The sequence below is a fragment of the Lutra lutra genome, chromosome 14 (assembly GCF_902655055.1).
Source record: "Lutra lutra chromosome 14, mLutLut1.2, whole genome shotgun sequence".
Classification (NCBI taxonomy): domain Eukaryota; kingdom Metazoa; phylum Chordata; class Mammalia; order Carnivora; family Mustelidae; genus Lutra; species Lutra lutra.
The window spans coordinates 62,014,851-62,030,144 of NC_062291.1; the positions used below are offsets into that span (position 1 = coordinate 62,014,851).

The 15,294-nt window shown below is 40.5% G+C and overlaps 1 protein-coding gene across 4 annotated transcripts in view; it reads right to left on the reverse strand.

The window, feature by feature from the left end:
- The window catches only part of ARMH3 (armadillo like helical domain containing 3), a 187,025-nt gene that overhangs the window by 137,144 nt on the left and 34,587 nt on the right, over positions 1 to 15,294 (reverse strand). For all 4 annotated transcript variants that reach the window (XM_047701913.1, XM_047701912.1, XM_047701914.1 and 1 more), the window contains exons 12-19: positions 13,996 to 14,042; positions 13,376 to 13,451; positions 11,456 to 11,549; positions 7,823 to 7,924; positions 4,412 to 4,470; positions 2,383 to 2,448; positions 1,466 to 1,535; positions 337 to 397 (exon numbers count right to left, since the gene is read on the reverse strand). In XM_047701913.1, the coding sequence (XP_047557869.1) occupies positions 337 to 397; positions 1,466 to 1,535; positions 2,383 to 2,448; positions 4,412 to 4,470; positions 7,823 to 7,924; positions 11,456 to 11,549; positions 13,376 to 13,451; positions 13,996 to 14,042 (575 nt within the window). The remainder of the gene's footprint in view (positions 1 to 336; positions 398 to 1,465; positions 1,536 to 2,382; positions 2,449 to 4,411; positions 4,471 to 7,822; positions 7,925 to 11,455; positions 11,550 to 13,375; positions 13,452 to 13,995; positions 14,043 to 15,294) is intronic.

Consider the following 15,294-nt stretch of genomic DNA (forward strand, 5'->3'; position numbering starts at 1 on the left):
CGCCAAAGCCCAGGGATGACTAAGTGGCTAGCTGGTATTCCATACCTTTGGATTACAATAGCCACCCATGATCACTGCTTCAGTGCATCAGCCCTGTTCTTCATGTAGTGTGCCTAAAGTGATAATGAAGATATGTGCAGAATCCAAACTGTGGTTTGTACATTCTCCTCCCTTCTGTAAAGATGTATAAATCTGGGCCATAAAATACTCCCTGACACTTCTCCATACACAAATGAGTTTTTCCTGAAGTGTATACAGAATTTTGTGACTATAAATTTCCTATCACTCAATTCTGTAAAATAGATTTGCACACATTAAGTGAACCATGGTACTTACACATACAGATCCATAGGAAACTCCTTCATCATGTGTGTTACAATAAACTCTACCATCAGGTCTAAGAGGGAAAGGAGAACAATTAAATCAATCAGAATGAAATGCATTTCATGCCTTTCACTTGGAAAAAACCTCAGTATACCTTGCATTCATGCTGAATGACAACCACTAACCACATCTTTATTCACGTGCACTGTAAATTTATTTTATATAAGGTACTTGTTGCAACACTTTTCACCACCTGCCACTTGTAAAGTAACAAGAAAATTAGCTCACTCTCCTACTTCCAGAAGGATACCTTGACCTACCAATAAATGCAGGTGCACAAGAGATTTCATTGCACAGATAATTTATACCATGGCACTAATGCAAAATTCCAAAGGGAAATCATATTCTGAGAACTGAGTGATGAGGAAAATGGAGAAGAAATTATGGATCACATCCATGTAACATTCCATGTTAAGCTCTGAAGTTATGTGAGCCTATCTCATCTCACAATCACGCCCAGCCTGACAGATATTGATTGAATGGTCTGTGGGGCTTTGGGTCAATAGAGGCTTATTGTATAGTCTTAATTACTGTTTCTAAAATCAAGTAGCTCTAGGAACCAGGGCTGAATATCCAAGTGAAATGGGATTAAGAGTTCAGATCATTCCCCTAAGGAAAACGCAAAATTGTGGGCAGACAAAATCACATAAGATAGAATCCCCTACTGTCAGCTCTGTCAGGCTCATCTCAGCTTAATTTACTCAAGAGGAAGTTTTGTATGTCTGATCTGTGAGCTTCAAGCCTCCTAGCCAGCTGACACATCAATCTGGACCAAGAAGGGAACCGAAGAATTTAAAATTTTGATCAGGAATAAGACATTTTACAAATTTAAATCATGTATCAGGCTTAGACTTAGCCATTTGTCTCCCTGGAAAGGTCTTTTTCTTTAAACAACAGAACCCTTTAACTGAGCATTCTATTTGTTGGAGTTGGTAACAATAAATATGGTTTCTTAGACCAGAGAAGAAACGTAACTAGTACCTTCTCTGAGGGAGAAGCACAGCAACCAGGACCTACCCCTCTTCTTAATCATGAAAATCTGTCACTGGCTCAGAAAAGTGCCAATTCTGATGAGACTCACCCAGTACTGCACATACTAAGGGACGGCAGGGAAGGTTCTTGTCCGCTGCCTTCTTCCTGTGTCTCATAGGCTTCACACAAAAAAGAAATGAAATTAGTAGACACCTGAACTGACATCCAATGGCTCATCATCACGTTTTTCATGCAAATAAAATCACTACTACAGAGATGCTACCTTTTCTTTCTTTTTCTAGTCATGGGGGTGGGGTGGGGCAGGGAGGACTTGTAAATGCTTCTCAGTTATCAATGCAGGCCTGTGACAAAAACACAATTCACAGCAAGACAACAGCCCCAAAGGGCAATGGAGCATACTACAATGGGAAAGCTGTTGTTTTTATTTTGATTTTATCTGTACAAGTGACATTACTAACAAGAGGTATACTGGCATTTTTCTTTGATAAAATAATAAAAAGAGCAGAAGGTAACTGTGTAGAGGCAGCAACAGTAGCCCATTGCAAAAAACAAAAGTAAGTTTCAATATAAACCTCAAAGTGTATTTCTGAACATACCTCCAAGTTTGAAGTAACTCCCTGATACCTGCATATTCTATTTCCCCCACTTCTGAAATAAAACAGCATCTGGTCTTAACTAATCAAAGATCGTACTACATTTTGAAAACAAAAGGCTTAGGCCCATCTCCTTGTTGAAATCTACATTACTGATACATTCTAATATTATTGCCATGGGGACATGGTTGTGGATCTTTCCATTCTCTCTTGAGTAAGAAAGAGCTCCATGACACGAAAAAAAAATCCCAACAACAGGCTTGGGCCTGCTGAACAGCAGTTAAGCAAAAGCCCTTTAGTACAACATTCCACCCACATTTGTTCTAAGTAGGATCAATCTCATCCTCCCCAATCCTGCCAACATACCAAAAATTTCCTCTAAGAAAAAACAAGAAACAAAAGTCACACCTACCATTCTGTGTAAGTTTACTCGAAAATTCATATTGTCGTCATGCAAAAATGCATTTGCATACTGATCCTAAAAAAATAGAAATATGGAGAAAAAGTAAGGAATGAGAGCTATACTTGGGAAACTCAGTTTATCATCTATCACACTTGCTACAAATCCTTGGACATCAAGAACTACTTTCAAGGGGCGCCTGGGTGGCTCAGTCGGTTAGGCATCTGCCCTCAGCTCAGGTCATGATCCTTAAGTCCCAGGATCGAGTCCTGCATCGGGCTCCCTACTCAGTCGTGCTTGCTCTCTCTCACTCTCTCTCTCAAGTAAAATAAAATCTTTAAAAAGGAAAGAAAAGGAAAGAAAAGAAAAAGAACTACTCTCAAGGACCTGTTAAGAGAGCTAATGGGATAAGCCAAGAGTCTTAATGTCAAACCCTACTTAAACCATGAGCTTTTAATTGGGCGTAATTTCCCAGTGTGTCTCTAACTGGTCAAAAATCTCTCGGCAAATTACAAACAATAAAAAATTAAGGCACTGGACTTGAGGCAAATGCTGAGAGGAATCTGTTTTCCTATTCTCTCTTCCTTGCCATCTGCCCAAGGAGCCTGTTCTGTTTGTGACAGCTTGAGGTTTTCATCGGGGCTGCAGGATACATGTGCAGACTCCACATGAGGATCCACGATTAAGAAGAAAGGTCTGCACTCTGCCGGGAATGGGCTTGGCACAGCAGGAGAAAACTGCTACACAGGCAGCATGGCAGGAGGCAAGACCCCGTCTATCTCTGGCTTTGCTGAAGACTGATGGGAAATCAAAAACCTCTCACCCACCAATTGGTAATGAGCAACCCTTGGCCCTTTCCCAACACCTTTTCTGAAGATCTGACATGCCTACAGACTCCAATTACTAGAACTGTTACAATTTGTGGAAAACAACTCCTTTAAAGATTTTCTTAGAAAGATTTCTGAAAAGCAATTATACCAGGTCCACTGCTAATAAGCAGCTCTTCTGTAACCAACTACCCATAACCTGTGAAAAGTAGGTCATCTTTTCACAGAGAACACAAAAAGGGAAAGAATGAGCAAGATATTTACTCCATGTGGACCACCTTTACTATTTTTCTTGAGAGAGAAAAGATCAAAATAAGGGATAATAAAGGGGGTAGGTAAAGAGAAAATTTAGCTCTAAATTGACTCAAGTTCTGCCCATAACTAGGGATCTGCCTAAGTGACGCCATTTGGTCCCTGAGGTTTTCTTTTTACACTTGTGCTGCCACCAAGACTCAGGGTGAGTTTAAGGCCTTATAAAGCACCTTTTATGTTTACTCTCGGGCTCTTCTTCTTCACCAAACTGCAATCAGCCCAACTTTACTCGGTTTCTAATCTCCCTCTTTCATTTTTCTGTCCACCACCCCCCACAGGATACTTGAGCTCCTTTTTTCATTTTGCTAAATGCCAAAGACCCAACATGAGCAGCTTCAAAGAGCAGTATTATTTCTTCTACAGAGGCTTAAATCTCATATTTATCTATCTTTTTTTAAAGATTTTATTTATTTGACAGACAGAGATCACAAGTAGGCAGAGAGGCAGGCAGAGAGAGGAGAGGAAGCAGGCTCCCTGCTGAGCAGAGAGCCAGATGCGGGGCTCCATCCCAGGACCCTGAGATCATGACCTGAGCTGAAGGCAGAGGCTTTAACCCACTGAGCCACCCAGATGCCCCTAAATCTCTTATTTAAAACTCTTAAGAGCTCATGTCTTCCAGTTCAAAATTATAGCAGTTATTGTAACACAGTTCATTACTAATTCAACCACTAAATACTAACTGAGGCTCTACTATGTGCTAGACACTGAGAATACACTGGTGAAGGACCTTGCTATCAGACCTTACATTCTAGTGGGAGGAGACAGATGATACAAAGAGGAAAGATTTTCTTTCCCGACCTTTAGGATCCTTAAAGTCAGGAACAGGAGACAGGAAGAAAAAAGATAGCACTTTGTAAGAGATTAGCTAATATCAGAGGACGAGAGTGACACCTGACACCTACCTCTGCAATACACGTAAGTATAATCAGACAGAGTTTGCCACTGTGAAGCCGGTGCTCATCTGTAAAGAAAAAATAAACAAACCCTTCTCTCTATATCATCCAAACCAAGTTTCTATAGAGAATAAAGATGTGTGTCACCACAAAGATCATTTCTACTTTCCCCCTCCACACAAAATTCCTGAATGAAAAATCAAGAGGAATTCTTGCTATTCTACTAGGCAAAAGAATCCCCAGAAGATGTTTTAGAAAAATGGATAGCTAATCACCTTCCTGAGAATCTAATTATTATGGTTCCTACTGTCATGGCCCAAATCAGGGCCACGCCCTTTGCTTCCATATCAATCCTTTGCTTCTGAATAGTCAGGTCTCTTCCCTTCCCCACACCTTCCCATCTACCAACTTCAAGCACCACCATCTACAGTCACATCCCACAAAACCTAGAAAGGTTTTATAACTGTTCTTATCAAACTGGCAGTGGAATCAGAAACAAACTAACTGAAAACCAGGGTCCAGCCCCTGCCTTTTACTTGTGCTGTGCATACTACGTATGACTGGGAAAGCTGTAAACGTTTCATCATATTTCTTTCCTTCTTGGCAAATATTTACTTAATACCTACTACATGGCAGGCACTATGCTAGGCATTACAGATATAGCACTGAACTGAAGAAAGGTCCCTGGTCTCCCAGAACTCACATTCTAGTTAATAAAAAAGAAGGCAACCTCAGTGGCAGGGCTTTAAGCCCACACAAATGACCAAGAAAGAGCTACTCCATCACTGCCAATTACCACATCAAAGCTTATTTACTTCCCAGGATCTTTGTGGGTAAGGGGTGAAATGGAGGCGAGAAGAGGGTCATACCAGCATATCCAAAATGGACAAATGGTTATCATGCTTCAATTAGCTTTGACAGGACCTGGCTTGAAGTCCATTTTGAGAGAAGATCTATTAACAGATTACAGTGCTACAGAAAGGAGCTAATAGAACTCACCCTGACATTAACCTGCTACTTCCTCAAAGATAAAATCAACTAAAACCTGACAATTAGAAGGCATAATGGGGGTTGTAGGCCAGAAATATTTTTCACCTCCCCTCACAGACACACAGTGTATACACAGTAATGATTATAATACTTCCTTGACATTCCCTAGAGCTTACATCAGCACTCCTAGGCACCCAGCAAAGAAATGCCCCTGCCTGTGCAAAACTAGATTCATGAGACTCTTCTACCTACCTCTAGCCAAAGAGTTTCTCTGGCACTATTCTCCCCTTCCCCAAAAGCTGATGAGCAACTCCTGTAAAAAAAAAAAAAGCCCGCAGCTATCTCTCCACTTTAAAAAAAAAAAGTTTCTGAATACAAAAATAAGGCATATTTCATTACTAACTTTTTTATATTCAAAGAAGCACAAAAAAAAAGGACAATAAAAACTAAGTTTAATCATCCCATCCATATGTCCTGTTAAGATTTTGGTGAATCAGGGGCACCTGGGTGGCTCAGTGGGTTAAGCTGCTGCCTTCGGCTCAGGTCATGATCCCAGGTCCTGGGTTCGAGCCCCACATCGGGCTTTCTGCTCAGCAGGGAGTCTGCTTCCTCCTCTCTCTCTGCCTGCCTCTCTGCCTACTTGTGATTTCTCTCTGTCAAATAAATAAATAAAATCTTTAAAAAAAAAATATTTTGGTGAATCAACTTTAAAATTTATATATAGGTATACATATATTTTTTTAATATTTTTGTCTATGTCTATTTTAAAGGTTGAGCAGATACTCCTCCAAGGTGACAACACCCAAGTCAGAAGAACCTCAGGAAAAAAAAGGCTTTGAGGGCAGAGCTGAATCAAGGGAATGATAAAATTCTGCAGACTAGAGAAGACAAGAACTATTGGGAAGGGAACACACAGGTAGCTTCAACATCATTAATATTTGTTCAGTTGAGTCTACCACTCACATGTTCGTTTTATTATTATACTTTATAACTCATGCTATTTATTATATTTACTAAAAACTTTATAATTTAATATTCCTATATATTAGAAGTATCTTTTCATAGGTATCAAACAATAAATATATAATTAAAAAGAAACAGCTAAAATCTAGGGTGTGGGGACAGAGCAGAGCCAAGAAAAAGTTACTTCTATTGTTCCTAAAATCATAATGAAATCCTGTTAGTCAGGGCATGCAGAAGGTCAGGGGTTTAATAGCAAGATAGCTGAGCCAACGTAGCCACCCAGGAGCCATTTTCCCCCCTCCCCTCTCCCTCAGTCTCACAGGAGCCATTTTTGAAATTAATTCTTCATAGTACCTAACCTTGCCCATTGCCATATTTAGGCTGCCTGCTGGCAAAGACCTGGCTGAGCCTGAGTTTAGAAAGACAGGCTGAGACCACTCATACTATAATTAATCTGCCCTCAGTTTTGCCTTCCATTTTACTTATGACAGAGTGACCAGGACAAACAGCTTTATATGATCATTAAAGCTAAAAGTAAGTTCTAAGGGCCTCAATTCACTGTGTTAGAGCAAGCAAAGCTACAAATTCATTTGCAGGGTCACATCTACGCAGTCTCTCTCTTCTGTGGTTGCTGTGACATTTCTAGAGAAAGAAAGAGGTTACCCACCCCCATAAAGGAGAAGCAATGGCCTCAAGAAACAGAGATACACAAAAGTCTTGCCATCCTCATCTGTCAGATCTCACTTGCCAAGTCTCAGACGTTCACCATCTCTGTAGCTCCCAATGGACTGAATTATATACTGGATAGAATCTGCTGGGTTTCCTTCCAATCCCTTCTCACACCTAGCCCAAATATTCCCCTTCCCTACCATCAATTAAAAGATCACAGAAAGATCATAAACAGATGAATAGCAGGAAACTAGAGACAATAAACTCAAACTTTTCCAACAGCCAGTCCTCTTCTGCTTCCACTCTGCATCTCTGGATGGGTACTGACACTTCTATTTTAAGTGTTAAGGAACACTGTCCCTCTTAATCTCACCTCTTCCTACTGTACTTGATACAACAGTCCATGAATTCTCACCACAAGCTGATGCTTCCAGTGCTTGTCCTCAAAAGGGAATTCCCTGAAGTGTGCTAATCCCCCCACTTCCCACACAAAAGAGTTTGCATCTACTTACCAAAATCTGCTAAAATGACTTGCTAGTTTTTGTAGAGACCAATTTTTTTTTCCTGTTCTATTTTTGAAATACTCCCCCTCTAGCTCCAGGTTTTCCCAACACCACCTAATTGCCATCTGGCAGTGAGAAATTACTGTTTTCCAGTAATCAGGACCATCACCCTATACAGGAGGCCCCAGTGCTTTATCCTGTCAAAGCTTCAAAGCTTCATGCTGCTCCTTAATTCTAGCTAAATCGTTGCGGCCACACCCCCTGCTTCCTGAGCCCCCAAAATAGCATGCCTTACCTTTGGTGTCCTGCATGACAATCGAGCTATACTTCAAGAACGTTATCAGTAGATTACTGGTCTGTACATCTGCATCCAGTGGGAGTTCCACAGAACTTATAACTGGAATAGAACAGATGAAATGCACTTAGCCTACAACATATTGCATCTAACACTTCTACCTACATAGCCAATTTGCAAGCAGGCAAGGAAATCACTAAATAAACTTTTTCCACAAAAGAGGGAGGACTAAGTGCTTATAATAAAACCCTTAGCTACTGTTCCTAGACCTCTAGAGCCCTTCCTACTCCCAAGAGTAAAGCTAGTACCCTTCTCATAATCTAAAAGGACCAGTCTTCAGGAACAGTGCTTTTCTCCCCACATCCTAAGAAGGGTCTTTTGATTCCACTTCTATTCTCAAGTAACCCAAAAGTGTTCAGGGCCCTTCTGAAGGCACTCTGACTTGTACCTAAGGGAAAGATCTGTATTGAATATAAATGAGCCTTGCTTTGATGAGTCTCCTGCTTAAAATAAATGACAATTCATTCCTAATAAGGAGAAATCTTGCTCAGTTCTGACAAAAAGCCTTGAGGCTAGAAATACCCAAGATGGAATGGGAAAAAGTTACAGCAGAACTATATTCAAATTCTACTCCTTAATCCCTTTCCCCCTAAAAGGGAACCTGAAAAAGAATACCAGGCTAAAAACAGGTGGGCATTACTGACTGGGACAGCCTAGAAACAGTTGTATTTACCCAGCTGCTTGTTATTTCTAAAAGAAACTACCCCTTGTCCCCACTCTCTGAGCCACAATCTTTTTTTTTTTTTTTAAGATTTTTATTTATTTATTTGACAGACAGAGATCACAAGTAGGCAGAAAGGCAGGCAGAGAGAGAGGAGGAAGCAGGCTCCCTGCTGAGTAGAGAGCCTGATGTGGGGCTCGATCCCAGGACCCTGAGATCATGACCTGAGCTGAAGGCATAGGCTTTAACCCACTGAGCCACCCAGGTGCCCCTCTAAGCCATAATCTTAATGAACAATGAGGGACCAAACCAGGGCTGGGACCCACACAGAACAGGCTTTTTTCTTCCTTTTTCTTTTTTCCTCTACACCCAAATGGGGCTTGAACTCACGACCCTGATATCACGAGTCCCATGCTCTACCAACAGCCAGCCAGGAGCCCCCAGAATAGTCTTAACGTAGATTTTTCAAGCTTCTAAGACTTTAAATTAGACTTACACATCTTGTTAACTGTTTTTACACTAAGACATAATATAGAAGCAAAAGGAGACTCATGCTGGCTCAGACAGGCTAGAGAATCTATAGCTTTCTACTGTATTTTCACCCACAGAAGACTCAGTTGAGTTTGGGATATTATTCATAATATGTATTCATAATCGCAATGGATCCCTCTGGAGTTATTACGATGTATGCTGAGAACATTTATTAACAATGGGAAACATTTGCATATAATGGTTCCATAACACACAACAAGCACAACAAAAGCCTTATAAGAAGAAATTAGCATGCCCAATCCTTGGCTCTTTTCCCACAGTTCAGCCCCCCAAAACTAATAAAAGACAAATATATTTTTATGTTGAAATACTAAAAGGTCTTAATTCATACTATGGGTTAATGACCTGAAACTTTCCACTCAAAACTCCAGCCTATTTTGAACCTCAGGGCCCATAATCCTTCCTTTGTCCCATACAAAGAGGCATCTAACTGGTGAGTGGAACTTTTTTCCCCACTCACACACAGCAGTAACTGGAAAAATGTCTTATGTAATATGTAGAAATATAGAAGTATATGTATTTTTAGTTTACCAGAAAGTCCTCTCATGCCAAGGCTGAGTTGTCAAATGTCAAGTCTGAGCTGAGAACAAATGTTACATCTAAACTGCTGACTTTTAAAAATAATGGCTCCAGGGACATACCTTTAAATATAACTGGGCCACTGAGCACCACTATACATAAATGAAAACAAAACCTGAAACAAGGTTATCATGCTTAGCATCCCTACAAAAAGGAAAGGAATCAGGAGAGGAAAAAGAACAAAACAGAAGAAATAGAATAAAATCCCTCACAAATTAAAATCTCGTTCCTAAAGAAGAGTTATTCCTTGATCTTTGGCTTCATAATTCTTCCCAGCAGCCTCTGTTAAGGGAGACAGTCATTTGAAAGTGGGCTGACTCCATCTTCCCACTAGAAAAAATAAAAGCTAACTGGTTGTAGGTAAGTAAGAACAAATCCTGCCATTGCATAATCAAGTGTGTGGGTGAAAGTGTTCACAATGAACAGTTTGAAAGGCAGTTCTCTGAAGCATCCAAACCCCAACATCGCATGGGACTCAGATAGATAGATAGATAGATAGATAGATATTTTTATATATATATACGGCTTTTGATATCCATGGTAACCAGGCAGGCTTCATCCTTAAAGAGAAACAACAGTATTTCTATTGGATTTTTCAGTGACCTGAAAAAGCAGAGACAAGTAGGCAGTCCTTACTACTTGCTCCTTCTCATTAAGATATTTTGGAATTTGGCTTTCAGTTCTAAACAGATCCAATTTGCTACCATAGACTTGAATATCAATGGCACCTCCCTAACACGTTTCTGTACCAGCGCCACTTTCACCACTTTCAACTGCCACCGCCGCATGTGCTAGACGAAAATTTGAAGGAGAAAAAGCAGACCAAACAAAGTCATTTCACAGACCACAAAGAGGCACAGAGAAAGAACTGAAGTTAAATTTCCTGTTTCTTTACTCAAAATTCAGTAAATATTTTAGGCAAAACACTGAGTATTAACAAAGATTATTTTTAGGTTAATATACTCTATCAAACACACTTAGATGACAAACTTCATTGGGGAAAATGCATAATTTATTTCCTGTTACCTTGTTCTTAAGTTCCAGCCATAAAATTTATAAAACAGAAATTCTGTGTGGGTGGGTGGGTTGTTTTAGGGGGAGAAGTCTTAAATACCCACCGAATTCTCAATTATAATACACTCAAAGCTTATTGTTTTCCCACTGGAAGGGCTGGCAGATACATACCAGTGAGTAAAATCCTGGGTTCACTTTCTCATCCAGGTACTCAACAAGTCTTTATTAAGCAGTGACTACACTAGGACTACACCGGACAGACAGCAGTGAACAAAACAGACATGGTCCTTGTCCTGACCCATGTCCTGGTTCTTAGTCTCAATTCTCAATAACATGAGGTGATCCACTTATTTTTCTGGCCTCAATTCCCTCATTTGGCCAATGGTAACATGAGATAATATTACTATCTTATATTCATTTCAGAGAGATAGTCATAAAATACCTCATCAGAGCCTCACAAGTATCCTAAGAGTTTGGCAGGATAGGCATTACTGACCTCATAGGTCCCTTTCAGATCTAGCACTGCATGATTCTACAACCATTCCCTGAGGACAAGTTAGAGTTATGTAGCTTCTTACACAAAGAAAAACACTTGACTTTCTTTTCCAAAGCTTCCTTTAGAGCTTTATAAGTCCTAAAAGACAGAACCTCAGAACAATTTCTTAGCTGGAAGAATTAACAACTGCGTTCTTTGTTCAACACAGCTATGCTTACCCTGAAAGATTCAAGATCGTATTAGTCAAGGAAACAAGAGGTGGTGGGCTTACCATCAGAGGAGGGCGGCGTGGTCCCAAGTGGTGTGGCTGGGGTTGTAGGAGCAGGACTGACAGGGGTTGTCACCAAGCCCATTTCTGGATGACTCTGAAAGAAACAGAAGCAAGAAAGAAAAGACATAACCCAGTTCTGAGTATCCTCTCCATAATATCCTTTCGTATTCCTGGCCTCATAATTAGATGGAATGCTCACTTAGGAGGGACTGCTTTTACACTGAGCTCCCCTGAGAACCTGATTCCTGTTGATGCTTACTAAACTCTAATAAGAAGCTCTGTGAGCTAGTTTTCTTTAAGCAAGTAAGTTTCCATTACATAATTTTTTCTGCAGAACCCTGCAAAAAAACTGAGGTAAACAAATACATGAGATTATTCCAGCAAAAAAAAAAAAAAAAAAGGTATCTGAGTCCTATCTGAACCTGGGCAAGGACTGCTCTCATCAGACTCTCATCAACCTAAAACGTATCTATAGACTGTTCTGATGACCACAGAGTTGACTAGTAAGTACAGACAAGGCAAGTAGATAAAGTGCTATAAAAAAGAGCTATGCAGACAGCAGCCTCCCTTTTCCTCAACTAACAAGAGTATGCAGGGTGGAAGCAGAGACACCGGGGAGACATCCACTGGGACCAAAACAGACAACTCCTCTGTTCCTGACCTTCCTTAGCCATCTCTGTCACATGAGCTCTTAAGAATTAAGCTGGGTGGGGTGTCTGAGTCGCTCACTGGGTTAAGCCGCTGCCTTCAGCTCAGATCTTGATCCCAGGGTCCTAGGATCGAGTCCCACATCCTGCTCCTTGCTCAGCGGGGAGCCTGCTTCTCTCTCTGCCTCTCCCTGCCATTCTGACTGTTTGTGTGCCCGCTCTCTCTCTCTCTGACAAATAAATGAAATCTTAAAAAAAAAAAAAAAAAGAATTAAGCTGGTGATGGCGACTCCCTTCTCTTCCTCAACAGCTTTTTGCAGTGTTCCGCCTCCCTCATCCTCCTTTAAAATCAGCTACAGAATCCAGAGAGCAGACAAACATAATGGGAATAGTGGATAAAATCTCTCATGTTCTCTTGATATATAATAAGTGTCTTCCTAGGCAGACCCCAAGCCAGAACATTACTTTTTAAGCATGACCTCATTTTTTTTTTTTTGTTAAAACTCAGTGATTTCATATACATCTGCCCTTTGAGAAAAAGGCAAAAGCAAATGTTCTTTTTAAAGACACCTACATACATATTTTAAACACTCTGACTTTAGGATAAAAACATTTTATCAATTTTTAAAGACATCCTTCATGGACAGCACTTGAGTTCTCAGCCCATGTTAGTCCCCTTCTCTACCAGCTACTGAGGATATCCTAAGCTGCATTAAGTGACCCAGCACTCAGTATTCTAGGACTTCCCGCTTTCAACATTTGTAGACCATTTAGTTGTTGTTGTTGTTGTTAACAGCTAGCCTTATGGTAGACAAGATATTTTTTTACTTTTCTTCTCTGGAAATTAGTGAAATAATAAGACAAGTGACTTGGCCTATTTTATCTCTAGTTTTAATTCCACAGTGGTTTAGAAGCAGAAAGCCTGAAATATGGGCAGATAATACCAAGGGATTGCCAGTGAACAAAAAGAAGTAATCTCCACTCAAAATGAAGTAATCTCCACTCATCTCGGTTAACAAAATCAGGAAACTGGTCAAAAGAATTAGAAGACTGGTCAAACCCAATACTTTGCATTTTATCAGACCCACTTCAGCACCAAATGGAAACATACATATTTGGGGACAGCCTGAAGCAAAGACAATTGATGTACATCTGTTACTATCGCCTACCAATACAAAGCAAGGTTTAAATAGGCACAGCCAGATAGGCTTTTCAGTGAAGTGAATCTGTATGAAATTCAGGGAGAAGCAATGGAGTTTTTAATATAACCAACCTGAGCTAACACTGTGATGAAATTACGATTTAAATGAACAGCTTCATAAAGTGCCAGAAGGATGGCCTCATTGGTTCTAAAGAAAAAAAAAGAGAGAGAGAGAGAACAAATTGGAGAGGCTCTTACAATGGAAGAGTTAAAACAGTATGATCAGCAAGATACAATTTCACCCCAGATCCTCATTACCAATCCCTTTGCATTTCTAATGTTCCCTTTATTTCATCTTAGGGTTTATATAAGGGCTATACAGGCAAGGAGTCAGGGCCTTAACTTTATTTAATTCCTTAGGATTATTTGTTATCTACTTCATTCCCTATTTTCCCTCTCACTTTTCCACCCCAATCCAGTTAAGTCCTTCACTGGCTCAGACACCCGGCCTCTTTCATTTCATTCCAGAGACAGCTAGGAACCATTTATCAGCTTCTTAGGGCTCCACAGACATGACCAAAGTAGTGGTTTCTATGGGTCCATTCTTGTTTAAAACCCAAGAAACACTGGATAAATCACCATGAAAGTCTGAATCTGTAAAAGATTAGCAAGAGGTAACGTTTCAGATTCACATCCAGCCAGAGAGCCCACACTGAAGTTCAAGTCACTGCACAAGAATGTGAGGCACTTACTGTACTGAGATTTTCTCGTGGGCATCTGCTATGAACATGCTGCCCACCTGTGGAAGAAAAGAGGAATTGCATGCTTATAGCACAGAAATGGGAGAAGAGATCTGTGCTTATGAAGCCTTTGATCAGTGAAAAAATAAGTGGTGTGCAGACTGAGGGAACATGGAACTCTGGCCCACCAGTCATACAGACCAAAACCAGCCCTATTTCAAGATCTTCAAAGATTCACAAGTAATAAAATGAAATAATGAGAACGCCGCTAAACTATCTTTCCTTAAAGGGCCTTAAAAAAGAACAATCAGGGGATGCCTGGTTGGCTTAGTCCTTAAGTGTCTGCCTTGGGCTCAGGTCATGATCCCAGGGTCTTGGGATCAAGTCTCACATCGGGCTTCTTGCTCAGCAGAGAGCCTGATTCTCCGAACTCTGCCTGCCGCTCCCCTTGCTTGTGCACTCACGTGCTCTCTCTCTCTCTCTCTCTCCCCCTGACAAATATATAAATAAAATCTTCTACAAAAAGAACAATCAAGACCTTTATCCAGCTCTCCTTTTCAATGTGAAAATTTAGTTAACTACTGACATCAAGTAAGTGTTAACACAGACCTCCTCATCACTTGGCATCTTTCTTGAAAGCTGCTTACTTGAAGTCAGAAACTCATGCAGAGTACCACAGAAAGCACACTGATTTCATACCCAACATAGTGCCGTCTTCAGCTTGAGTTTCAGACCAGAAATGTCTATGTGAGACCCACTGTCCAGCTTTCAGATCACAAAATCTTTAGTTTGTGTCACAGGCAGGGGAGCCAAATAAGTAAATAGAGTAGGTTGCCTCCAACGTGTGTAACATAAGAGGCACTGAGAAAGATGGCTACCCCTCTGAAAATACCTTTCCATCTGCTCACTGATGTTCCCAAACTACGCAGCTGGAACTTCCTTTGTTTCGTACAAAACTTCTTCTTCCTTTGCTAAAAGGCAACAATCCCTGGAGCAGTTGATCTAATTCATTTAACCAAATACCAACATAGCACTCACTCATACTGCTCTAACCTCTGACAGTCTTTACTCATTTATGCTTCAAAGTTAAAAAGCTGAGCAGATCCTTTTCTCAGAGAAAGCTCTGAGAAAGGAGGGAAGAAGACATAGGCTTTGGGGAGAATAAGGGCCCATTTCGGGGGTAGAGGGATGACTGTTTTTTGCAAAGAACTCAAAAACTATCTTACCCTACAGGTCAATATTTGAATAGTAATGTCCAAGGAAAAAGACTTTCTGAATCTGCCTAGATTCTAAGACCTACCAGATTTATCT